Source organism: Antedon mediterranea, chromosome 1, assembly GCF_964355755.1.
Source record: "Antedon mediterranea chromosome 1, ecAntMedi1.1, whole genome shotgun sequence".
NCBI lineage: Eukaryota > Metazoa > Echinodermata > Crinoidea > Comatulida > Antedonidae > Antedon > Antedon mediterranea.
Window position 1 is genome coordinate 7,398,855 of NC_092670.1, and position 26,692 is coordinate 7,425,546.

The window sequence follows — 26,692 nt, forward strand, 5'->3', positions numbered from 1 at the left end:
CCTGAATTTGACCTTAACTTTGATGATCAACTTCATTAAGCTTACAATCTTGGATTCAAGTTCAACATTAACATAGTAAGGCAGCAGGTTCACACTACATGAGTAAGATGATCACGATCAACTGTGAAAGTGAACTTATAGCTATAGTACTGAAGTATTAATTTTATAGTGAAAGTTTATTATTTTAGAATCAATGCAAACTAAAACATACATTATTAAATAAAATAAAATAAAATAAAAAATAAAATAAAATAAAAAATAAAATAAAATTAAAAAATATATCAAATAAAACAAATATTGTGCACAGTAAATATGTTTATTAGGTTTTAATATTCATAATTAATCTATCAGATTACAAACGAAAAATGCACTTTGAAAATGAAAATGGTACCCAGCATAAAAAAAACTCCTAAAACATGGTTTAAAAACCGAAAAATAAGCAAAGAAATACACCAAAGAATAGAAAATTTAGGAATGAGAATATTTACTATGCAAAAAGTAATTTTGATTAAGCTTGTGATTGAGGAATAATTTAATGTAAAGTAAAAAATATCCAAGGTATTCATAATTCTTTCTTCTGGGGGAAGAGGGCATCTCTAAGAATGGAGACTAAAAATCTCACCCCGATGAGCACTATGAAAAACCCAGATGAAAATAAGAGAAGAGAGAAGATTCACTTAAAACATAAATTATTAGCTCTATTAAGTAAATTGGCATTACGTATATAAATGTATAAAATAAATTATAATAATGAATGCAAAGGTGAAAATAACACACCAAATACATGTCAAATAGAATAATATTACAAGTAAAATAAAGATGTGTATGTATCTAAACTGAATATTATATTATTATTATATTAATGTATAAAAAAATCATTATTATTATTTGATATTATTTAAAGATTTTGAAAGTATAAAAATCCATCAAATTTGATTTTCAAATTTAAAAACTGTCATTGTACAAGAACTAAAAGGAAACAGCATAGCAACGTTCATTATAAATAAACGACACATAAAATATTAGGATGTTCTGTTGCGTGACTTTTGAGTATTAATAGATTGAATATAAAAGCAGATTTGCTTGCTAAAATGCCTTTTTAATCATTTCTACGTTTTATTACATTAAAATGATTGTTCTCTTATAAACCAAGGCTGAATATAAATGTGCAGTGGTTTAGCAACTAAGTTCAATAGGGTTTCCATGGAGCCTGAAAAACCACAAGAGCTCTTATGGGGAGCGCTGAATGAGGCATTGGGGAAACTTTTTTAGACCAACATGTATTGTAGGCACTGTATACTGTACTATAAACAAGAGATACTCTATAAAACAAAACACTCAACATTAGTGCAGGGGTTCTCAACGAGTGCAATCCCTAATGTCTGTACTGCAGGATTTAAAACTAAAAGAAATAAGGAGAATTGAATAGATTTTCTGATTTTCTGACATGAAATCAGGCCTATAGACAGTAAAAAATGTTAAAACAACCAGAGAGAGACATCACTGTATGATGAAAAACTTTATTAAAATGTTGAATGTAAAACAGCAAATGTCATTGATATAAATTATAACATTGTACTGTACTATACAGTATAATTTTTTTTTAAATTAATGAAATATCATTTACATAAATATTATTTGTACATGTATTTGTATTTGGTGTAATAAATGTTTGTTAATTTGAATTTGTCAAAGTTGTTTATAGTTTTGTTTTAAATAAACTCAGCTTTTTAATGTTTTATGATAATAATTGTGCAAGTATAAGACTTGTGAAAAAGGCATGCTGTATTGAGTTTATCTTTAGCGGCATGATAAAAAATAAGATATTAAAATTGACTAAAGGAGAATTACAAATACAATCCATTCTGTATAGAACCAGAAATGTGTTACTGTACCCTACATCATTCTTTCAACAACTGCTACAATTTATTAATTACAGTATTTAAATTAAGTGACCGGAATAAATTTAAAATAAATTGAATAATTCCTAGAAATTTAATCATCATAAGTACAGGATATGACAATAGGCACAACTTAAAAATTGTTATTTTACTTATTAATATTAGTCATAGAATATTAACAAAACTAACTGCATATTTTAAAAAAAATTTAAAATAATTTAAAATAATATTTATTGAAAATTTGAACAATATTTTTTTTAAATATTTATTTTATTGTGACATTTCATGCATTTACTCAAAATATGCAATGTCATTGTAAAAAATGCTAGACACAACAAAATTAATATGTTATGTTATTAGAAATTATAATAAATATAGTCAAATTCTATTGTAGCTTGGCTATTTTTTTAAAAATTTTAATTCATTTGTAATTAACTGATGGAATTTTCCTCAAACATCTGTTTTCAAAACATATTATTTTTTTTCCTGTTGAGTCTGACAATTATAATATTAATGTGAAATCTTAAATCAAATATGTAAATTAAAAAATAATTGTGTAATATCATTGTAAAAAAAAAACAGCAGACATGCATTTAATATTGATAGAATTTAGAAGCTTACCGCCGAGACAACTTCACCATTGTCCTGGAAATAAGACCAATGAGAGAATAAGTAGTAACGGCCTACAGTACTGTACATACTGTATAATCTAGGGACTTTATGCATCAGGCACCCAATTCCTGGTACTTACTACAGACTACTAGATTTCTTTAGTATCATAGGAAAATTCCATAATACAGTACATCATGTATGTTTCACATGTATTGCCATCATCCAGACCATAACCTCACCCTTAATCTAACCTTACATGTCAATACATGTGCCAAGTGATATAACATGAGATGCTGTATACCAAAAATGTTCCTATGATGCTGGGAAAATATTGTTGTACTGTAGGTGCAGATACAGCTTTTGTATTCATCAGAGCGTGACATGTCATTCCCTCTTGCCTTAGCAAGTAAGCAAATAAGGATTACGGTATGTAACATTTAAGAATCTTGGCGTTTCGACTGCAAATATGTAACTTATCGCTCCTAGAAATGTGCCATAAAAAGTGTGAATTGAAGTCACTCTGCACCTCCAGTCCTGATGCATAAAGTCCCTTATATTTTCATGCTAGATATGCTACACATTGCCTCATTTACACTTTATTACTACTTGGCCTTTTGGAGAGTACTCTTCAGTACATGTTAAATGTCATTATATCTCCTCCATTCAATTTGTACAATATTCTAGACCATTCACAGGATTATTAGTCTTTAAAGACAGAAATTTATATGAAAACTGAATCATAAAAATTTATGTTTACCGTAATTTTAAAATGTCATTTCTTAAACTCATGGTAGACAAAAGAAAGCCATTAAAATGTTCACTTATCATTACTCAGTATGTTTACTGTTTGTTTAAAAAAATTTTTTTTATTTTATTAATATGATTCATTCATTAGAAAAAAAAATGTTTTGCTATAGTGCCGAATTTGGGCCAGACCAAATCATAAAGTGTAAGTGTAAATGGGGTGCATGTCTAATAAAGAGAATCCTATTTAAACAACATGCTATCTATATATCCCTGATGCTATGTATATATTAATACTACTGTAAGTACTAACGATTGTTTAAAATATGAATGAAAATATGAAAACAGATAAGAAAATGTTTCAGGGTGAGGAGGAAGGTATATGTGGTGATAAAAAGTTAATATAAATATACTGTGTATATATTTTGCTTTACATACAGTATTGAAAAAATGTAATAAGATTTAAATGGAAACATTTTGGCTACAAACAATATGGAAAATAGAAAAATAATTTGTATAAAAAGGCATAGGGTGCATCGCTTTATCATTTCAGTATCCTTTAATACAGATTTTCTACTGTGTGTTAGATTCTAATGTTTTGAAATTTGATTTTTATATCGAGTTTAGTAAATGTAATTAAAACATCATAAAAATAGCAAACCACTTTTTATTATAATGCTCATCGTAATGTTTAAGGTGAAATAAACTGGTGGCATGCGTGCCACGATAATTTCTAAATAAACAATTGAATATTTACTTTAAATTCTGCATAAATTGTAGTAGCTAGAAATTAAAATAACATTGTCCATTGACAGAATTTTGATTTTGAAGTTTATAACCTTGATTGATGGTACAAATCCATAACACAGTGTAAAATATTATACTAAAACTATTTTATTCAATGATTGTACTAATTGATTGTACTACTAATTACAGTCACTTTATAAGTAGAAATAGTTCCGAAGTAATTATACTTAGGTAAAAGTTAAATTCAATTAAATTGGAGTTAGGTGTTCCTGGAATTATAAAAATGGAATTCAGCTTGTTAAATTTTTAACGAATACAGATCCTAAAAGGAGAATGGTCTTTTCCTGAAAGGAGGAGAGAAATACTGTATGTTTAACAGTCAACCTGTAACTCTATCCATTCTATTAAGTCCCAAATGTGTCCCCTTAATAGAGGTTTTAATTGATTTAATAATAATTACTGTAGATTGAAAATAATGCACTGTATTGAGAATATGTATTGTAATTTTTAATTTTTTTAAACCAAAATAACTGAAATCGTATGATTGAAGGAACTTACATTTGTCTCAATATCAAGAAGAGTTTGCGTAAGAGTGATATTGAAGACGGCGTGAGATCGGCTACTCTCGTGGTTCATGTTTGTGGCAGCTACTGTTCTGGATTTGTTTCCCTCGGACATCAAAGATTCGATATCCTGTAAAGAAATATATATAAAAAACATTTCAGCACACCAACCATCTGGAAACATTCTCATTAAAAAATGCTGATTAGTTTTTTTTTTAGTAAATCTAAATTGGAGAAGTACGGTTTTTTAGTACATTTTTGGCTATACCATCTTAGTTCTTGGTGTGATAAACACTATTGCATTTCAAATGAAGCTATTATTTTTTCTATCATCAGGGCAAGAATAATCCTGGACTTTTCCAATGGTAAGATCAATTATATACAAGTTTCAAAATATTATATTTCTATGAATGAAGTGTTGGGTTATAATTATATCCTATTGTTAAAGTCTCCAGATTGCTAGCATAAAATCATAGCTCTAGAAATGTTAACTAACACTGCACACTGTATTTAGGTTGTCACAAACAAGCAATGACACTCCTATTTTTTAATACATTATTACATTTTTATTTTTTGTCATTTTAAACATAGCTACAAGTCTAAAGAATGGAAAGGGTTAACATCTATAGTAACTTATACTGTATGTGTGGACATTATTGGATTGTCATATTGTGCTTATAAATGTAAACACACTGTTTAGCACACTGCTGTTTTAACACACTGATTACTAGAGACATTGAACGTGTACAATACTGTACATGGCTGAAAAGGCTTAGCAATGACAAATGAATGACTATAATAGGTTCTATAAACATGCGTTGTTTATGCTCTTACTGGTGAATATTAGCGGTGGTTCAAGGGCAAAGAGAATTATCAATATTGTTGAAAACCTTTGCATTATATTACATGTATGCATATTTAATAATCCTACTGTTAATGTATGTAAAATCTAGTGTAGTACAAAAACTGAATTTTTTTAATATTTTGTCATTTTAAAGTACTGTACATAAAGCTATTTTAACCAAGCGTTTTAACCAATGACAAGCGAAGTTATAGACAGTTAGCAATCACAAGCGAATAAGCCATCGCTTGTGATTGGTCAATTCGCTTGCGTTGCGTTTACGTCCTTGCGTTACGTTCTAGTGGGAACCAAGCTTTAGAGTGGACCCAAGACATGCCTTACTACGCTTTTAGCTTTTGTAATAAAAGCGTTGTACGACTATAATTACTGTAAGTTTTATGAAATCATGTCAAGTGTTTATATAGGCATATTTTTAATATAACAATTAATATGTGTTAGTATAAGAAAATTGGAGTTTATTTATAGATATAAGGAAGAAAAGCAAAGAGATTATAGAATGTGCTATTCCTGAATATACCATACTAAAGTATCGTAAGTTTAAAACTCATTTCTACTGTTAAATCTCTTTATACTGATAGAAACCTATCCACTCAGTTTAGCTTGTTTTAAGATTATTGTTAAAATGTTCTGTGGATTCGTAGTGTTCACAATTATGCTGTTGTAAAATAAATTAATGTTTTCCAAATGTTCAAACACAGCGCAAGTCAGTTTGTATAAATGATGAAATATTTTATTCAACACTACTCAACACCTAACTATACTTATCTTTCTACTACTACTTTAACCGCCTGAAAGGTATAAAATATTTCTTTACAGTTTGATTGTGTGTACTGTTAGCACTCAACATAAACAGAAACCTGTCTGCAATTTATGCAAATTAGCGAGCAGTAAATGGATCGAACATAAATACATATTAGATTTTGATTATTTTAAAGGATTAATTTTCAATATTCACAAAATTATTAAAACAGTTTTTTAAAGGGTTCTACTAAAATTAATCTTTATTAAATGTAAAATAAATTTTTATGTTATTGTTTTTTTCTTTTTTTTTTTATCTTTTTCATGGAGGAAAATTAAAATAAGACAAAAAGACATTACAGCCTTGTCAGGGAAAAAAACTTCAATTTGTGTACTGTGCAACTCTCCCATGCTACACTTTCATCTGGGTTTTGGTCTTCCTTGGTCCTGTGAGACCGTTCTTCTTTGTCAGTCTGTTTTTATTGTTCTGGCAAAGTGTCCTGAACATCTTCATATCTTGATTGCTACTTGCTGCATGATGCATTGAACCCTTGTTTGATCTCTATCCACCTATCAGTTTTTATTCTTAATATATCTTTAATAGTATATTTGAAAACAGCATTGGCAATTGAACGCTACCAGGGATACCTTAAATACCATTAGTACTTACTACTGTATAGCTAGCTATACTGACAGGTATGTCATAACATTTAAAAACGTGATGCTAATAACAAGATGAAAAATTAATGAGTATTAAAAGCAACTGGTATTTACTACCAGCTGTTTAATATCAAGGCCATTGAAATAGATTCATATTGAATAAACGATGACACGCAAACCTCTTTCATCTTTCATATACTAAACATCATAAATATTTAGCAATATATTCTGTCAAAGAACAGATGAGAGATAACGGTGATTGTTCCTTGTTGACAGAAATTGTCACGACTGTTGAAAATGAAATCTTTGTCAGCATCGGAAGATTAGTGGGTTTCTGCTTGCTTTGATATTTGAAGTATATATGATGTTGCCTGAATGTATTAACAGTGATATTTGAATATGTAGGCTGTGTATTACGAAATGTTTAAGCATGTCTATGACATGCTAGTATTCTTCTTTTACATCACTTTGACTTTAATCTCGTAACACCAGTATTCCTAGATGGACTCACTTCCAAGAACGCAACCAGGCCCAACATTTGACAATGTTTGGCTGTATATCTGATGACTTTAGAATTTTCTTTTTAAACATCTCAAGCAAGATTTTACAATATACTTTCACTCATTGACAGTTTAAACCAAAATAATAATACTATTTAGTTCTATGCTCCCTGACACATTAGCTGAAGACATGATTCTTGGAATATAAAATTAATATGAACAGGGGTGTAAATAATGACATTTTTCTAGGTTTAATATCTCTCATTTCAAGAAGTATGGGCTATTGTTGGTTTATCCGAATAAAGCTTCTGCAATTTTGAATTTTTTTTAAATAATAATATAATAGTAATAATCCTGTATTTTGCAACCTACATCACGTTTGCTAATTTCGTTCAATGTTAATAATAATCAACATTATGTACTGCAGAACACGCATCAAAATTAAACTGATGGATTTATATTCATAATCTGCAAAACCTTCAGGCGTTAAAGGATATTGAATGTTACATCCAATTGCAATGTACATAGCGCATCAAGACAGAGAAATAGAACCTGACCTTTCAACCACTGTGAAGTACACATTGAATATGAAAAAATCATACAGTACTGTACAGTGTGCAAATACTCTCTTTGAAACCATGTGATAGATTGAAATAACACTTTATTACAAATAGGAAGAGGAATTGCTGTTTTTGGTTTACAGGTTTTATCTATGTATATTATTACAGATCCTGTGAATCATGACAATATAACTGAGCAATGGCAATTGTTAAGAGGTTTTTATTTTTAGAGCCTCAACGAATCAACACAAAAGTGGCTAAAACTACACTAGTCCTGCTCTTTGTTTTACTTTACTACTGTAGCCCAGGCAATGCAAACTTGAAATCATTAAGTTTAAGTACTGTACATGACTTCCTGTGTTATGTACTCTGACAATTGTACCGCAATAATGCAACGTGTTATATAATTTTAAAAATTCAAAATCAATTTGTTCTTTGTATTAGAATCAATATTTAGATTTGAGAAATCACCTATAGTATTGAAAATTTATTTTCTATGTATATGACAAATAGTATTGCACAACATGCGAGGACCAGTTACTTATTTGTATGTGCAAGTATTTTGAAATTCAATATTACAAACTATATATGCTGCTAATGTACATTCACCTGGATTTTGTACTGTAGTGCAACTACAGCAAATGCATAGCTAATGTACTGTTGAAGTGGCTTGTATTCAAATAGAAAGATAAATATTTAGGTAGCTAAATACCTGGAATGAGGAGACTGCTAGAGCTGATAGGCCATCTACATAGGGACCGTAAATCTTATGCTCTCGTACACGAAGACCTTGCTTCCTATGATGAAGATAATTAAACATTAGATATTGTGAAACCAACCATATAGATTGCTATTGAAGAAAAATGAGCTGGAAAAACTGTAATATTAAATAATATTGAACAGTTACAGTATTATTCTAAACAATCTCACTTTAAATCATTTGGAAAATTAAATTTCATAAACGTTTTTAAATTGTGTATTGTTATAATGGGTTTGATTGGTGATATTACAAATGGACTGATGGGCTAGACCTTACGGTGTACAGTACAGTACTTTTTGCAGGCAATGTATTGTAGATTGGGGATGTACTGTAAGACAATTGGCACCAACATGTAACTAAGGAAAACAAAAATACTCACCCTCTCGGATCTAGTAAATCGCGTACTTTCTCATTGTATATTTCAATATAAGAAACCTCAACTTTAAATGATAAAGAATCGTTTGTGTCTTCCTCTAGAATTCTTTCAAACAACGTGTCACATAGCCTTGGAGTTAGGCCCTTGTTGTCTTCTGTTCCCATCATAGTGAACGATTTACCAGAGCCTAGATGGATAAAAATAATAATAATAATGTCACAAAATCATGTGGGAATGTAGTATAAAGTTAGTTAAAAAATGATACTAGATGTGTGTGGCACTTTCCTACGCATTCACAGTGGAGCTGTCGCTTGGTGGTTGAAACATGCTTGCCTTTAAATCCCAAGGTCTATGGTTCAATTATGGGTTGTAAACTTATAAATCCATTCCCTACTGTACCTCAAATGAGACTTGGTTTAAGCATGATAAATTATAAAATAGTTTTATCCATCTTATATAATAAAAAGTTGCTCTCTGTTGGACGCGTATAAAATATATAATACACAGCGCCCTATTTCTTACTTACTTAACTGCCGATCCCTTTCTTTCCAGTCAAAACATTTACTTTACATAATGTTTCATACCTGTTTGTCCATATGCAAATATGCATGCATTATATCCCTCAAATGAGTTGTCCAATAGGTCCAGTCCCAGACACTCAAACACTTTACTTTGTCCTGAAATATGAAAAGGAACACTCATATTCGTACTCGCACTTTGGTGCAATTTCTTTTCAATGGCAGACCTATTGTAGGATGCAATGAGGTATTGCTATGGTGTTCAGACTATAATATACTGCTTCTCCGGGTTCATTTTTAAGTTATTTTAAGTTATATTTTAAATTGTTCATTTTATTCTCATTCTCGACTTTGGTATAAATATTGTGCTCTTTTACAACTGCAAATTATCATTTTCAAAAATGTTTGAAACGAAATCGTAGCCAGTTTGTACATTATTTTGCAGTGAGTTACAACTAAACTCCCTGGTATGTTGTCTATATAGTTGCCATTTACTGTAGTGTTGATATGGCAAATCCCATGACATACGAAAGTTTGAATCAACTATAATAGCGAGTATAATCTAGGATTATACAACAAATTATCCATTACTAGAGAGTTTAACTGATACAAAGAACTAAACAGTTATACAGTATTGATGTCACCTTGCTTTTATTTGACCATCTAAAATAGAAACTGCCAGGATTTCACACACTCACACAAACCTTTATTTTAATTGTCCACAAAATAATGTGATCTGATTTGTATTATATTTTACAGCCTATATGGTATAGTATATATGGTGGTCAATCAAAGAAAAACAAATTAAAAGTTGAAATGTTTAAGGCACATTTTTTATAGTAAAAAGAACTAGAGAACTGTAGCAGACAAGTAACCATGTTTCAATTGAAGCCCATACTACTGTACTACTATAGTATTACTGTAATTCATATTCTACAATTGCACTAAGCACTAGATAGCTCCTAATACTGGTTTTACTACTTCATTTGTAATTTCTAATGACAACATTTTATATAATTTCAGCAAATTATTCATGATTTTTTGTCACAAATGATTACACCATGAGTCATAGGTTAATATAATTACAGGTATAGTGTACTACTATAGTTCATTCTCATAAAAAAAATGACAATGAAAAATTAGACACACTGTATGTGGTTCACATAACGTATTACACAATGAGCTCTACACAAGATTGTCTAAAAACACGCTTTTAGTAATAAATATCTTGCAAAACGGAAATCATAAATACTACAAGCTTTGGGCTTATACATTTCAGGTCATTTAATATCATACGAGAATTGAACAATGCATAGTCAATATTCACTGGCGTTGTAATGTGCTGGCAATTTTATAAATGGGCAAAATTACTGTATATTTTAAGTATCACTTTGATGGGTATATTTGTGCACACAAATTGCGCAGGTTATGTAATGGTAGAGTCTATTTAATTTTTGATTTTTGATTTTTGAAACTATATGGCCTAGCTGGCACAAATTGGATTTTGCAATGTACTGTTCAGAACATTTTGTAAACCTTAGGCCTTCAATTAAGTACTTTTAATATCACCAAAATGCAATGTACAGCAATCACCAGGAAGATTGCTTTGAAGGTCTGACCCATTCAAACACTCTATCATACAATTGATTCCAAGACACTATTGTTTCCTGTATTGGTATCTTTCCTTCCTTCTTTCTATGAGTATTCCTGAATCTCGGAAACCATTCCAAACTACAGTACAGGGATACTCAACAGTGGTAGAATTTATAACTGCAGATGATTTACAATTCACAAAGCATTTTAATAAAACAATTTCATTTTTTTTATTTTAAATTTATTTTATTTAAACTGCAGTGCAAACCTTAACATATTAATTAAAGATATTAAAATTATCATTTCTATAGCGCCTTTACGAAGATCAAAGGGGTTTACAAGGACTAATGGTGAACATTGACTTAAAAAAAGAGATTTTAAGAGTTTTTAAGAATGTCACTGATGGTGAATTGCGTATAGGTTTACTAAGGTTATTCCGCATAGTCAGGCCAAGATTTGAAAACGAATGTTCACAAAATTATTTTTGAGACTAGTTTTTGTTTATAATTTTACCAAAGTAATTCACGCAAGTAACCTGTAGACAGGCGCAAGGTAATTTACACAATTTTTTAAACTTGAACCCAAATGTTAATGTACTGTATTTTTAATATTTAAATATAAATACAGTGAATCCGTTACTTCTAAAATTCTATAGTTATATGGAAACTGTAACAAAACATCAGGACATTGAACACTGTAGAATGAGGATAATTTATCCAATGTCATCTAATTATTAAATATGTTAATTATAGTATTGAAATGATGGACTCATAAACAACTTTTATTGTCATCAGATTAGCTTTGATGAATCATCATAATACGTGATGTTTGTGATGAAAAAAGGCAATTTAATCATGAAATTATCTTTCTCAAAAATTCATAAATCTTTAATCAATAAAATATGTTTAAAAAATAGATAATTTTGCATACCATTTTAAAATCAATAAACATGATAAGGTTTTGAATATATTATTTAAAAAAAAAAAGATTTTATATAAACCATTAAGGAAACATTTTTAAAAATTAAGATAATATAATGTACAGTACTATACTAGGTATGGTAGAACTATGTGTTTTGTATGTCTTTTTCCATTACATCTTTTTCCATTATGTACTCTGTCAGACATGCCAAAGGCAATTACAGATAGACCTTTAGTGTTCAATACATAAAAATCATTTCCAAGGATTGTCATACAGTAGATTATACAAATAAATGACGTCATAGAAAGAATCTTTGTATTACGGTAATACATTATAACTTTGTGATTGGAATTACTATCGTCATCACAATCAATAAATTCAATATGGTTTGGAAGAGTAAAATGAATAATACTGTGTCATAGAGAATATGTTAGAAATAAGTATGGGCATCCTTGTCAACATTGTCTGTGTTGAAAAAAAATATCTTATTTTCTCACATAGTTGACAATGCTGTCAAACTGTAGATTAAACATTAAATCTGCCAACATACTTTGCAACAATTCTTTTTAAAAGCATGAGTACATTTTGGTATTTGAGGTACACATAAAAATGTTGCCATGTTATCCTGTTGTGTATAACTGTAGACTTATATCCTTTTCACACTGCGTTTAAAATTGTTACCACTTGTTACAAGTTGTAACCAGGTTTGATCTCCCAAAGACATGTTTTCACACACGCAATTCAGGCAATAATTTCGCCAGTGTAGCATACTGTAGCAAAACAACAAAACAACCTTTTTGCTACAGATTTTTAAATTTGTGTAGCAAAAAATACAATACAAAACTATGTTTCTCGACACAAAAATCAGTTTGATTAGCAATATTGCTAAACAAAATTTTAAAATGAAATTTTCCCCTGCGCATACACGAACCTTGTAATATCGCGGGAGGACAGAATAGCAATTGAATTGCAATACACGTGACCACAGTAAAAGAATGCGGAACATTTCGTAACAAACACAGGCCTCTTGTTCGGTGTGTTTTTCTTCCGAAATTTCACAAGGGACCCTGGTAAAATCTCTGGACCCCTGTGAAATCTCGGGAGATTTTCCACAAAATTGTCTTCACACTATGCAAACCTGGTTACAACTTGTTACAAATTATTACATTTTGTAGACAATACAATTTTCTCATGCTTTCGATAGCAGTGCACAATTCTGCAGTACTATCCAACCAAACTAAATTATATTTTGTAACCATCCACGGTTGTGCATAGACAATAAATAATTAATTCTCTGATGACTGCAATGCAAAACAATGATTGTAAAACAAAAATAGTTCCTACACAGATTGGTTGTGAATAATTATAAGGAAGTAATAATTCTGTATCACACAAATCTTTGCTTCTATTTCAACAAAATTGACCTTCGACCTGACTCATAGCAAATTATTTATTTAGTATACAATTCTTTATTTTTACAGTAAATTTAACTGTTGTTAAAAATAGGAATAATAGGAATTTAAAATGATACTGTATTGAAAATACCATAGTAATTAACATACTCTTCATTTAAACGTTTAAGTGAGCAAACAAGTAAAGGGCTTACAGTACAAAAAAAAATGTTATGGCATATGGGAAAGGGGAGATTCTTAGGAACAATTAAATCTTTCAGGGAAAAAAAATATGAAAATTTTCTTTCTCTGAACCAAAGATATATTCTATTTTATTTGGCCTTAGTCTTTCCTTTTTGATTATACTTAATTACAGAATGTAGACCACTTCAAATGGCAGAGCTTGTATTGTAAAGCACTTACTGTACTGTACAGTAAATTCACCAAGGACTTGAATACACACAGACATGTATAGGTCAGATAGGAACTCCACAAAACAAAATTCTCAATTTAGAAGATATTTACAATTATGGCAACTGTACATAATTCAAAATACAGAACTCGAAACATGATATTGTAGTTGTTTAATTTAGTTGTTATTTTCATTTATTTTAAAATTGTTTTAAATTCAAAATCTTAGTAAAGAAGTGTCTTAAATCAACTTCTCATGCACATGTTTCAATAACTTGTTCCTACAGGTAATGTCTTTCTGCAATCCTTTGCAGGCAAATTAACTATACAGTCTGAACCTACCTGAAAAATTTGGGCTATTGTCTTCCATAGAACAAAAACAATGATCATAATTAAAAGTCTGTAAACAAAAAACATGATCAAATTAGTAATTTCTTTATGGCTTTTTCTTTATTTCTCAAGTAACATTTCATAAAATTGTCAGTTATCATTGTATCAACAAATGTTCACTTTTGTTTGAGAAGCATGGGATTTAAGAAAAGGCTATCATGAAAGGTACAGCTGTATAGAGACAACAATTTAACCAGTCCATCTCATTTGGGGCAAAGTCCAATTGGAAAACACAAATCTATTTTCGCATTCAACCATGCAAGTGAAACAGAACCAGATCTCAATTGTAGTTTGTACGCACTTTTTTGATCAATGACCTACAGTACGCCTTCCTAATTTATAGACAAAATATCTTTTAATGCAAAGTTCCTAAAACAATGGGTATTGTGGATGGGATGTTTTTGAGGAACTTTTATTCATTTAAACTTGAGTAGACTTTTAATATTTATTTAGTGATACAAATAGACACTCACCTTTTTCGATTTGCTGTTGAAAGTCAATGGCAGGTCAATGGAAACAGGAAATGAAAAAAAAAATACATAAAATGTAATACAAAACTGTGAATTAAATCATTAATATATTCTAGTTCATGTTTACGAAAATAGAATATGAATTTTTAAAAAAAATATTTAAAATGTGTTATTTTATTTATACTGCAGTATGTGATGTAGCATTAATTGACGAATGTGTTAAAATAAAGCAGTGACAAGATTACAGTGGTAGATACTGTAAGGTACTGATGACTTTCTACTTTCAACACAAGGTTCCTGGTTCAAATCATCTATTTTAAGCCACTGGGCCTACAGTACTAAAGCCAAACTCTACTCGCACCTAAATCCGGGACCACTCCCGGGGGGTTTTAACTTGATAACAGTACATCTTTAAAAAGTCTGATTTGCTAGCACTTCTGTTCATCCTTGGCATGGTGGAACATTACTACTGTAGTTCTCAGTAGTACAAACATGCAACTGAGATCAAATTGATAAACCATGAACTCACAAGAGAATGAACTGTATTTACAGTAATAGTAGATGAAGAGATTTTTCTCTTTGGCATGTATGGTGGATGGGCACTATTTATTACCGGTAAGTATGGAGAACGTGGGGGGATGACTTCAAACTGCTAGTAGACTGGAGTATAGTAAATTAGTCTGCAATTATGTCTTTAGGCATGATGTACAGTACACCAGTTTTTAAAAGATCATAATTTACAATTTTCATATAATCTCATGTCTAATCATATTCATAATATAAGTACTGTATAGTATTACTACTGAGTAAAAAGAAAATATTTAAATTAGCTATCTGATTATGCAAACCTTACAGTAGATCAATAGTAGATTATCATGTTTAAACTGAGGTTATCCCCAATGATGTACATCAGTACCTAACTGTATCATTCATAGATAAATTACACTAGGGTAACTAAATAAAACAGATAACACTCAATATGTAGTTAGTGTGTAAATTTAATTTTGGAGACTGAAATCAAGTCAGGGTTATGGATTCTGCTGCATAACACCGAATAATCAATTTTGTTTCTGTATTTTTTTTTTCTTTTTACTACAGGTCATCTATGTGGCAATGCATTCTATCTAGCTGTTGAAAAACCAGTTTGACCTCATCAATATCACTATGCATACAAAAACTAGCGACATATGAATTGACCATTCGCTTTTATTATATTGTAACCTAAAACATATTCCTGTCCACCTTATTATACTGTATCACTATCACCTTAACTTATTACTTGATTGTGATAATCTCGACGCCTTCTTTCCTCTGAAAAATTAGTGTTCTTCTTCATGTTTCCATATTAAGATAAACATCTGATGGAGGCCCTTTTTTCTCTTTTTAATTAATCTTTCATCATGGAGTTATAAAATGTTATTTTCAAATGTTGTTTCACACTTGAACAACTCTCTCACTTTATAAAAAATTTACTCACTATCAATTCTTTTCAAATAAATTTTTAAATGTACAGTATTTGTTCAGCAAGACAAAAATCATTTTTATTTTTTATTGGCGCAATACAAATGTTTGTATTACTACAGTATTATTTATAATAAACTGACTGACCAGTGACAAGGTTTGAATAAAGTAATTTGGTACTAGATGTACTGTATAAAGTACAATAGGTGTCTAAGACATCCCCATGGCCTCTATTTTGATTGGTTAATGAATCAAATTAGCCAGAAGCATTTAGAGAACTGTGTAAATGTACTAACTGTATTTAATCTTAAAACAAACATCTAATGTAAATCTAAGAAACGTTTGTACAGATACAGTATTTAGAAGGTTGAACACATTTTGGGGAAAAGATGGTGTTCAATGGGTTGGGTGTATTATTACATGACTGATTTGTATTAGCTGCTAAATTGTGTTGTTATTTAATATTAAATTTGAATTTCCTACTGTATTAATAATAACATGGTTTAATTGTCCTAATAATAATAGCAATACCACACAATTGTTTAAAAAGTTGTATGGATTACACTGTATGTATCATGGGGGACCTGTATACCATATTTTTTAAGGTAATATGGAAACCAAAACAGGGATGTTTTTTTTATTATCATCATGTACAGTAATTTTAAATATTATTCTTTAAATTGTAAAAAGTCCTGCAAAATGGAGGCGAGTACTGTAGACCAAGTGTTTTTGTTTTCTGTCAACTCATCTCTTTTAACTCAATCAGCATGTACAGTATTTTCACATTTTGTTTTAATAACCAACTAACAACTACCGGTAGTAGTAGTAGAAGTTCTACTAATATTTAAAGCAAAGTCTTCTAAACATACATAAACAGGTTTGGGAACAGACTGTCGTACAGTAAGCTTTCTTATATAACTTTTATGTGAATGTTGGGTTATGGACATCAGTTCAGTATTGTATTTGGATTTCAATCTATGTTTTTATCTATTAATTTGTTGCTGAAAGCGCTTTACAAGTTAATAACACCAACTAACCACAGGGCATAATTTTACCTGTCACATTTAATCAGTCCATCTTACTGAGCACCAAAGGAACACAACAATATTCAGTTATGATATTAAGATTTTATAGGCCAGGGTAAATTTTAGGGTAACATTAAACAATAACAAATTATACACACAAATTTGTGTAATTAATATAAATTGTTTATCTTTTAATCTTAAATCAAAATCTATTTTTGGCCACATGAAAAAAATGTGCAGAAATAATGTTTTATATAATTATTATTAAATTCTAAAAGTCTATTCGTTAATTAGGCACATCAGAATGCTGAAAATTGACTTGTTTCTATTTTTTGCGAATTGAAAAACTGCACAACCAATCGTATCTTAGGAAATAAGTCCTGACGTCCTGAATCGAAAATCGCAGCTATTTTCTTGTAAAAGGGTAGTGCAATGTTTTTTCTCTGCTGAACATTGGATTCGTGAAAATAAATTTGCCTAGTGGAAAACATGCTTTAGTATTCAACCTCTAGTAGTAGATCAACAATGGTGTCTAATCTGATTATCATTCTACATGCCAATTATAATCAACAAACAATACATAATCACATGTACATATAGTGAACTATAGGTGCTTAGCCAGCGTGAATATTCATAATTCAATATTATTATTTCTAACTGCACTGATTCTTTGCAATCACACAGTTATAACTCTCTGTTTTCATATCCTGTTTAAAATCACATCAATAATGTAACAACATACAGTAGTAATTTTTTAGTTAAAATATTAAATATTTTTATCAATATTCGACGTATTCAAATATAATTTTAATATCATTTATTTTATTTTCTTTAGTTATTTATTATAAAGCCGGCGTTAGATCTCATGACATTGGCGTTGATGCAATTGTACGGTTCATTACTATCAATCAATGTAGTCATATTTGCATCATAATAGAATAGGCCCAGATGTATGGAAAGTAAACAAAGAGTGAGAGTGGACATATTATGCATGATTTGATTCATAAATATACATTTCACCACACAGTGTTGTCCTAGTTATTTGTTATTACTTTCAGTGTTCACATAATAATAGTAGTACTAGTATAGTAGTGTTCTCTAAAATAAGAAGAGTCCTTCTCAAAAGAATGCAAATTATTTAAGGGCCAGTGATGTGTCTGTACTTCCAATAAGAACCAAGCCCTGGCCCACTCAAAGGTTCAGGTAAATTTTAAAGGCCCATGTACAGTAGGATGGTCAAGCTGCATTCACGACTTCTTTATTAAAATAATGATACTTCAATCAAGTGTTTAGTTGCCATCCTCTAAAGAATGGGTACCAAAAAAGGTCTGCAATAAAGATATTATGTGTGCCTCTCACAAAAATGCCTACTGTTTAGTGACTGTTAGTAATATATGGTCAAATCTCCCAATACCATTTTACCAGACTCTCTGGAAACCAGAAACTCTCCCAATTACCAGATTTTTCTTGAAGTACAGTAGTCGAACAGTCCCAAATTCATTTTTACCAATAAAAATGCATTCCGAATACCAGACTTTTTCTGAAACCCATTTCATATTTGGCCAGCCCAAAGGAGTCCGCTATTGGCAGAGCTGACTGTAGTATAATGCGAGTACAGTTTAGTTGCATACGTAGTTAGTAAATATGGACTAGCAACTTTACAGGGCCGAGATACTAAACTACCAGTTGTATCCTGTATGCAATACTGTTTTGTAAACAATTTTATCTCCACAATGATAAATCCAGCAATTAGTATTGGCCTTATCACATAAGTCTGCAACATTGATATACAGTAGGTACAGTAATGTATATTATGTACAGTAGAAAGGAATGGTATTGACTACAGTGGATTGTAAGACATCAAAACCAAGTGTTGCGGATGATTGAGTTTTTTTAATTTTAAATGTGTTTTACCATAAGGGTTTACTTTTTGTGTGTCTAAAGTTGTTTTTAATAAGATGGCACAGTCTTGCAGGATTTGTCAACGGGAAGGGTGGGTTATTCTGAGTATTTGGACAGTACAGTGGGAAACACATGGTTGCGGATGCCAAGAAGAACAAAAGAAAAAAAAACTATATCACTCTAACTAACGTTCAATAAAATGTCAGTACTAAAGACATGTGTGATGTAATTTTTTCAAAACAATAACAATACTAAGTCTGTATTGTAATCCAAAAGTTGCCCGAGAATCTATGTTTTATGCTACACATTGTTTGATGACAAGCAATCATACATTGATGAGAGAGGAACTGGCTGTCACAATGGCAGATAGGAAGTTATGGAGGAATCTAGTAATACAAGTTCAGGTACTGTATGTCCCGGACTAAGTAAGTAAGTTTGATGATAAAGAGGATGTTTAAGTGATGATAATTTAGACTTGTGTGATACTATAGTGATGGTCACAATGGCAGATAGGAAGTTATGGAGGAATCTAGTAATACAAGTTCAGGTATGTCCCGGACTAAGTAAGTAAGTTTGATGATAAAGAGGATGTTTAAGTGATGATAATTTAGACTTGTGTGATACTATAGTGATGAGAAAACGAAATTGGTATTGCTGATTTTATAATTTAATAATAAAAAAATGCCAGTAATAATAAAAACAATGAATGAAATATAATTTGTTCGGTTCCAACATCACTGACACTTACCGGTCTGACCCTTTTCCTGAAAACGGCAATAAGTATGTAGTATTTCCTTCCATTTCGACACAACATTTTGTTCCAAGGCTTATCTCTGTAGAAAATACAATTTAATTAAATACAATATTTCTGCAATTTCGAAATATGTCTTTAGAAATAGGAAACTCCAGATGGTATAGAGAGAAAAAAATTGTGCAGTTTGTCAGAGCTCAGGAAATGAAAACAAAAATTAAAATTGAGCACTAGATCTTGTAATAGAAAACAAAGGACGTAAAACAACTGCAGGATTTGTGTAAATATGTAAATTTGCCTACAGTAGTACAGTATAAGAACAACTTTTTGCAGTTGCTTAAAATGTATATTTTACAGAACAGAATTTACTGTAGGTGTAAACTGGGTTATGATTGGTTGGTTAAACTTTTGCAGGAATCTAACAAGTTTAAGACCTGAAGTTGGCTTCTGGTTTTTGGTAAACTACAGTATTTTGTAATAATTGTGAATGAACAATCACAATTTGGCATGTTAATTAACACCTGCCTGCAAATCCAGAAATTGCTGATTAGAAAGGAAGAGGATGTTGATATTACTTTTTTCTAGCCTACTTACTTACTACTACATCAATACAAACACAGTTGAATTGGTATAATAATCAAATACCAGCACAATTAATATAATAATAATATATAATATAGAGGCTATTGACACTGTCTGTAGGTTTAGATATGGTTTTAGATATACAGTAGGCCTACCTCTCTTTTTCTGGCTGGCTGGGGGTATGTTTCAATTCTACAATACTTATTATAAGATAAGGCTAGGAGGGCCTAGTAGGCCTAGCCTACTAGAGTACAATTCAATAAATATTTCATGTAGGCCCTAGCTAGATATTAATTATTATTTGTTGTCCTTTTAATATTATACGCTAGGCCTATATGCTATTGCTATAAACAAATATTTATTTAATATTTATTTAATTCTTCTATTATTAAAAGACAACTTTACAATATGGTACTCTACATCAGAGCTGGTGGTAACCAACCAACTTCACACAGTGATTGGCACCGCCCGTTGAGGCATGTCATTACATCATATTCATAAGAAAGAAGATGGCTCAGCCTACCTCGCCTGTTGAAGGGTCGCACACGGACAGCCACTTTCACTTTGCTCTTTGAAGACATGATTGCGTATATAACACATATATTTATAATTGGAAAATTAAATCATCATTTTAAAAATATATATCATCCAAGAGATTCCATTTTAGATAATTCCGACAGCAGATACACAGCCAAGAAAACTAGACCAAAGCCTCCCTTACTTTTTATCTCCGATTGATGTTGTGTTGTGCACACTTGCAGATTCTCTCTAGATGGCGCTATAACAAATTATCATCGCCCCCGACAAGCAGCTTCTTCAGCACATGTCATGTTGTTGGTTGAAAAACTGGGAAAACCCAGGGAAGGTCTTTGGAAAACCCAATTTAATGACTACGGTCCACGGAACATTGTCCCTATACATTTGTATTGACCTACGTAGAAAACCATATTGTATTTAATGATGATTCATGAATTTGGTAAATGTAATCTCTTTCCATCACATTATTTATGGATGTGGATACACAAACAAATTCCAGTTTGTTGTAGAAATAAAAAGTTACCTACCTATTAATTATAGGAAAAACCAATACAATTGTGAATGTTGTTGTAGTATCATTTTCATCTACCAATGAAATATTCTCTTCTTCCTTAATGAATACAAAACATTCATTGTGAAGACAACATACTTTCTTCTAAATGATACAAACAGAAAATCATGTACTGTATCATATTTATTTATCTCAACAAAAAGCCAGCCTGCTATTTTTTATCTTGCCAGACATCATTAAAACTCGCATTTATTTCATGCTTGAAGTTGTTTTATACTGTCCTATACATAAAACGTGCATCGAGTGGCTGATAAAAATCTAGGTTTGATAAAGGGTAGCCTGAACATACGTGAAAATGAAATCAAATATTATGATACTAAATTAACAATATGTACTTATGACTAGGTAATTTTTTTACTTCAGGAATGTTGTCAAATCTAGGCGGTATTTTTGAAACACAATAAACAAGCAAAAAAACAAACAAACTTTAGATACAGTTTTATTTTATTTTTGATTCGCAAACAAATGTTACAGGATTTGAGGAGTATGCCAGACTTGGCATCTAGTAATGCCTTGTACAGTGTTCTTCTGCATCTTAAGTTTCTGTTGCTTTTTTCAGATAGTATTCTCCTAATCCTCTTTCATGTATGAGCTAAGCAACTCATCACGTTTCTGCGTGATACGAGCCTCACGTCTCTTGCGAGCTTCCTTTGTCTTTTGTCTTCTTGCTTCAGCTTGGTCACTGAAAATAAAAAGAAAAAAGGATTATATTCACATGAAATTCTAATAAAACTACTGTATATACCAATCTACAGTTAACATTATAGCATTACAGACGAGCGAAAATTGTAAGCAAAAGACTCCGTGGCTTTTCCCATTTACACAGCGCGCGGAGTTCGCGAACAGAGTGGTGGAAAGTAGGTGCGTGTAGGCCTCGAGGCTAATGCATGTTACAGTCACTGCTGGCCTGGATGTGACTGACTGTCAGTAGGCCTAGCACACACAGGCCTAAGTTTTAGAGGGAATTGTTGCCTAATAATGTACTAAAATGTATATTTTCTTTTCACTATCCTTATACGAACATTAGTCACGTCGTAGGTGTTTGTATTTCTGAATAAAAAGAAGAAGAAACTATAGGCTAGGCCTACTACGGCACTCTCGTATTTATTGTCGTCTTTCACTCGACGGACGCAAAAAAAAGTTGTTGATAGATGACGTCATTTCAATCATTGGCCAGAATCCATAATTACCACGCGGTATTCTCAAAATCGAATCTGTTTCGATCCTCTGCGGATTTCCGCTCAACCGCTCCGCGTTCTGTGTAAATGGTCGTAAGAAATAACATAGCTCCTATTTTTGCGTTTTCCGCTCAACTTTACCGTTACCGCTCGTCTGTGTAAATTGGCCTTTATAGGCTGTTATGCCACACTGCCATTCGCAACAAAATACAGAATATTAAATCGGTAATTAGCGATCCTGATACTAACAGTTAACATTATAGTAATATATAAGGCTGTTGTGCCACACGTCATTCGCAATAAAATATAGAATGGAAGTATGTTTCCATATGTGCTTGATCCAAAAATGTGGTAACAATATGTATAGTGCTTCGAGGTCTCACAACATTAAGCTGCTCTATAAATCAAGGATATTATTATATCTAAACGGTAACATTAGCATTCCTGATATTGATGTGTTCTGTGCAACCAAGCAGGATTGGGCTGTCCAGATCATTCATTTACACATAGATTGCAATCAGTTAGGATTACAGTCACTATTCCTGGTCTAAAAAAAAACAAATTGACCAAAACTTACGAAAGGAGTTTGCTTCTGGCATTCTCCGCCTTCTTTCTGTGAATGTACTCCATGAGTACTCTCTTATTTTTGAAGACATTACCCTTTGACTTGAGGTAAAGTTTGTGATATAAGTGGCGATCGATCTTCTTGTTCTCTCTGTACTTTCTGAGAAGACGTCGCAGGACACGCATTCTTCGGATCCAGATAACTTTGGTTGGCATACGGGCATTAGCAGTACCTTTTCTTTTACCTAAAATGACAAGTACATAATAATAAAAATGTTAATGTTTTAGACAATTGTGCCAATCTGACAGTAAAATAAAATAAAATTTGTCAGCTGCTGCTTTTACAGATTTTTTTCCCTTGATTGACACTAAAGTGTTTAAAGCTCTGCCTACAGTACCCAACTTTATGTGACAAAAATATGTGCCCAAATATGGTAGTGATATGCCCAAATATGGTAGTGATATGACATCATGAGTAGAAACATGACAAACTCTTGCAAACGTGTTGGATTGTTAACAATTGTAAATGTTTTTTCCGAAATGTATAATAAAATAAAATGTTTATATATAAAAAAAACAGTACTGGGTTTGACAAATAGCATTAATTTCGTGAACTGTTTTCCTGGATGATCATACAATAAAAACGGTAATGTTGAGAGGTGTTTTTCTGAATGATCATACAACGGTACTGAGTTTGACCAGACTTTTGCCTATCCTTGGATAAATCTGATCAGTTTTAATTAATTACACCGAACTTACCGTAACCGGTATGACGTCCTTTCCTGCGTGCTTCTGTATTCTTGCGTACCCTGGCTCTGGAGTGCACAACCACAGGCTTTCGAATAATCAAACCATCTTTGATTAACTTTCGTACATTTTGTCCTGAAACACACAATTTTTACATTAAAAAAACATGAAATGTTTTAATCTAATGTTCTATTACACAAACTATGGCAGAGAAGTGCCTTAAAGATGTGCTGATGGATGCAGTCTGTACTCCACCACTCAACTCGTGTCTCACTTTTAATGTAATACTTACTTGAATTCGCATTTGCAATTTCAGTGATTTCATTTGGATCCAACCAAATCTTGTTTTTGCCACAGTTCAGAACGCTGGAAGCCAGACGCTTCTGCAAACGGAGATTACTGCAAAAAAGAAAAGTCAAGATATGAAAGTGGTAATATAATATGCACATTATGGAAACAACTCAGGAACTGGAATTATCAATTCATTAAAAATTTGACCTACCATCCACATTCCAAAACATTTACTCCTCTTAGACTACCGGATTAGGCCAAGTTGAGCCGCCGCCAGAAAAACATTATTTTCTATGAAACGCCAAATGCTTACTTTCGCCGGTGCTCGTTTCTATTTATATTAGGCTAATTATTAGATATATCGATGTATATTCCAAAGTTTATATATCACGGTTTTTAGTATATATTATTAAATATTATAATTAAAGACTATCTGACTTGTAGATTCCAAAATATAAAGCTTAAAACATGACCGAAAATGATCGTTTTTAGCCAAAAATGACGTAAACATGTTGCCCCCTCAGGCGGCAGTTGTATGAACTCCTAGGCCTACTCCATTTTTCGGTAAAATAATTGCATAAAATCACCGTTTTTTAGTAAAATATTTTGTGTATTAACATTGTAAAATTCAATAAAATATGATATTAAAAGATAGAAAATAAAAAATAATTATTATTTAACCTCATTCGAATAATATCAATACTCTATTAGTTCTGAGAGACAACATGATTTTACGTGGTAGGCATACACGCGAGAAAAATATTATGGAGTGCACTGCATTTTTACCTCAATGAAAGATTAAAAACAATTAAATTATTAAATATGACTACTTTCCTTTGCTGTGTTGTTATGGCGGTTCAAACCAACAAAATTGTAGTATGTAATTATTATTTATTTTCATGACCCAATAAACCTAAAGACCATGAACTTATGTACTAGGACACCACTCTATCACTACGCGAAATGTCGTAAAAGACGCACTGAGCGTTTCATAGAAATTACCGGCGGCTCAACTGGTCGGCGGCCCAACCAGTCATATCCCAGACTACCTACCACACAGAAATGTTATGCGATTCAAATGTTCATTGCTTGTTTTTTTTTTCAAATTGTATTTATATTTTAACCTCACAAAAAATACTGGCAAGGGACCTGCAACCTAGTAGGTAGTAGTAGTATTCCTGGCTAGTAGTAGGCTAGGCTTCTTCAACTCAATTAAATGCTGTCCCTTTTTTTATAAACTTTACTTTTAGTTTACAAAATCGTGGCGTGCATGATGCAGGAAGCACGAAGACGAAGTGAAAGCTGGTTTATTAATTAAAATGGTGGTGGCAAGTGTAGTAAGGCAATGTAATGCACTTTCGTACTATTCTAGGGCCATATCAATTACTTTCAGTTTTGCATCTTTGAGCGACACCTCTTATATTATAAGCTAGCCTAAACATCATTGGTTACCCATCATTCACAACCTACCACCCCGACCCGCCTCAAAGACACACACACGAAGTAGACATAAAAAAAGAACTCGACTGGCCTAACTTAATGTTCAAAATACAGATAATCGATTTCCCTAAACAGATATGTTTATCAAAAGGATGGATACACAAATGTTATTAGATCAGTTAGTTTACTAATTTCGACGTCATTTTACACATATAACGTTAAATTAACCTGTATTTTACACACACAACTTACCTCATTTTGCCAAGATGGCTGACACGAGGTAAAAGGACTGACAACTAACCGACCACGTTCAATGGAAAGTAGTACTATTTTTTTACAAATTAAAATGTTATTAATTTATTCTTTATATCATCTGTGATGTTTTAAAAATAATTTTTACTTCTCAAGTACTTATATAACTGACATAAATGACGTGCACATAGTAGAAATTAAATGTTTTATTCAGAAATATTATTACGCATGATTGTGAAATGGCTATTGTTTATACTAAACGACTGGAAAAAAGTCTAAATGTTATTCTCGAAAATGTATAATTATTGGTGGCGGTGGTGGTGAAGTACGATCAGAGCCATATATAAAGAGTTACGACATTGAAAATTAGAAGCCATTTTTGTGTCAAAGAATTCGCACGCTGAGGGCGCGCGCGTCTCTTTTGTATAGCGTTTTCCTGTAGTTCCATCAAAGATTATATAGCGCCGCTACGCTATACAATCTTTGGTTCCATGCATTATTTTTAGATTTTGTTGTCAATGAAATAACGCTTAGATTCCGTTTTTATTTTAGTAAATAATGTTATTAATGGTATTAATTTGGTAACATATATATCATTGTGTCTATAATAACAAAAGAATAAATGCTAGGGCCTACATGCAAGTCAGGATACATCAAAGCATGAACCAATACAA

At 31.4% G+C, this 26,692-nt stretch overlaps 2 protein-coding genes across 13 annotated transcripts in view; both read right to left on the reverse strand.

Annotated features, from left to right (window-relative positions):
- LOC140055028 (kinesin-like protein KIF13A) overlaps positions 1-21,829 on the reverse strand; it is a 64,155-nt gene extending 42,326 nt beyond the window's left edge. For 6 of the 12 annotated variants that reach the window (XM_072100242.1, XM_072100217.1, XM_072100199.1 and 3 more), the window contains exons 1-9: positions 20,962-21,829; positions 19,854-19,938; positions 14,721-14,733; positions 14,200-14,257; positions 9,608-9,700; positions 9,027-9,210; positions 8,600-8,684; positions 4,563-4,697; positions 2,523-2,546 (exon numbers count right to left, since the gene is read on the reverse strand). In XM_072100242.1, the coding sequence (XP_071956343.1) occupies positions 2,523-2,546; positions 4,563-4,697; positions 8,600-8,684; positions 9,027-9,210; positions 9,608-9,700; positions 14,200-14,257; positions 14,721-14,733; positions 19,854-19,938; positions 20,962-21,019 (735 nt within the window). In that variant the 5' untranslated portion in view covers positions 21,020-21,829. The remainder of the gene's footprint in view (positions 1-2,522; positions 2,547-4,562; positions 4,698-8,599; positions 8,685-9,026; positions 9,211-9,607; positions 9,701-14,199; positions 14,258-14,720; positions 14,734-19,853; positions 19,939-20,961) is intronic. The other 6 variants (XM_072100277.1, XM_072100268.1, XM_072100190.1 and 3 more) reach the window with 4 other exon arrangements.
- Positions 21,830-21,972: 143 nt separating this feature from the next.
- Positions 21,973-26,123, reverse strand: LOC140055083 (large ribosomal subunit protein eL19-like). The gene is made up of 5 exons (XM_072100287.1): positions 26,019-26,123; positions 24,328-24,434; positions 24,048-24,170; positions 23,302-23,533; positions 21,973-22,228 (listed from the first exon to the last, which is right to left on the reverse strand). The coding sequence occupies exons 1-5, from the start codon at positions 26,021-26,023 to the stop codon at positions 22,117-22,119; spliced, it is 579 nt and encodes a 192-aa protein (XP_071956388.1). The 5' UTR covers positions 26,024-26,123; the 3' UTR covers positions 21,973-22,116.
- Between the last annotated feature and the right edge of the window lie 569 nt (positions 26,124-26,692).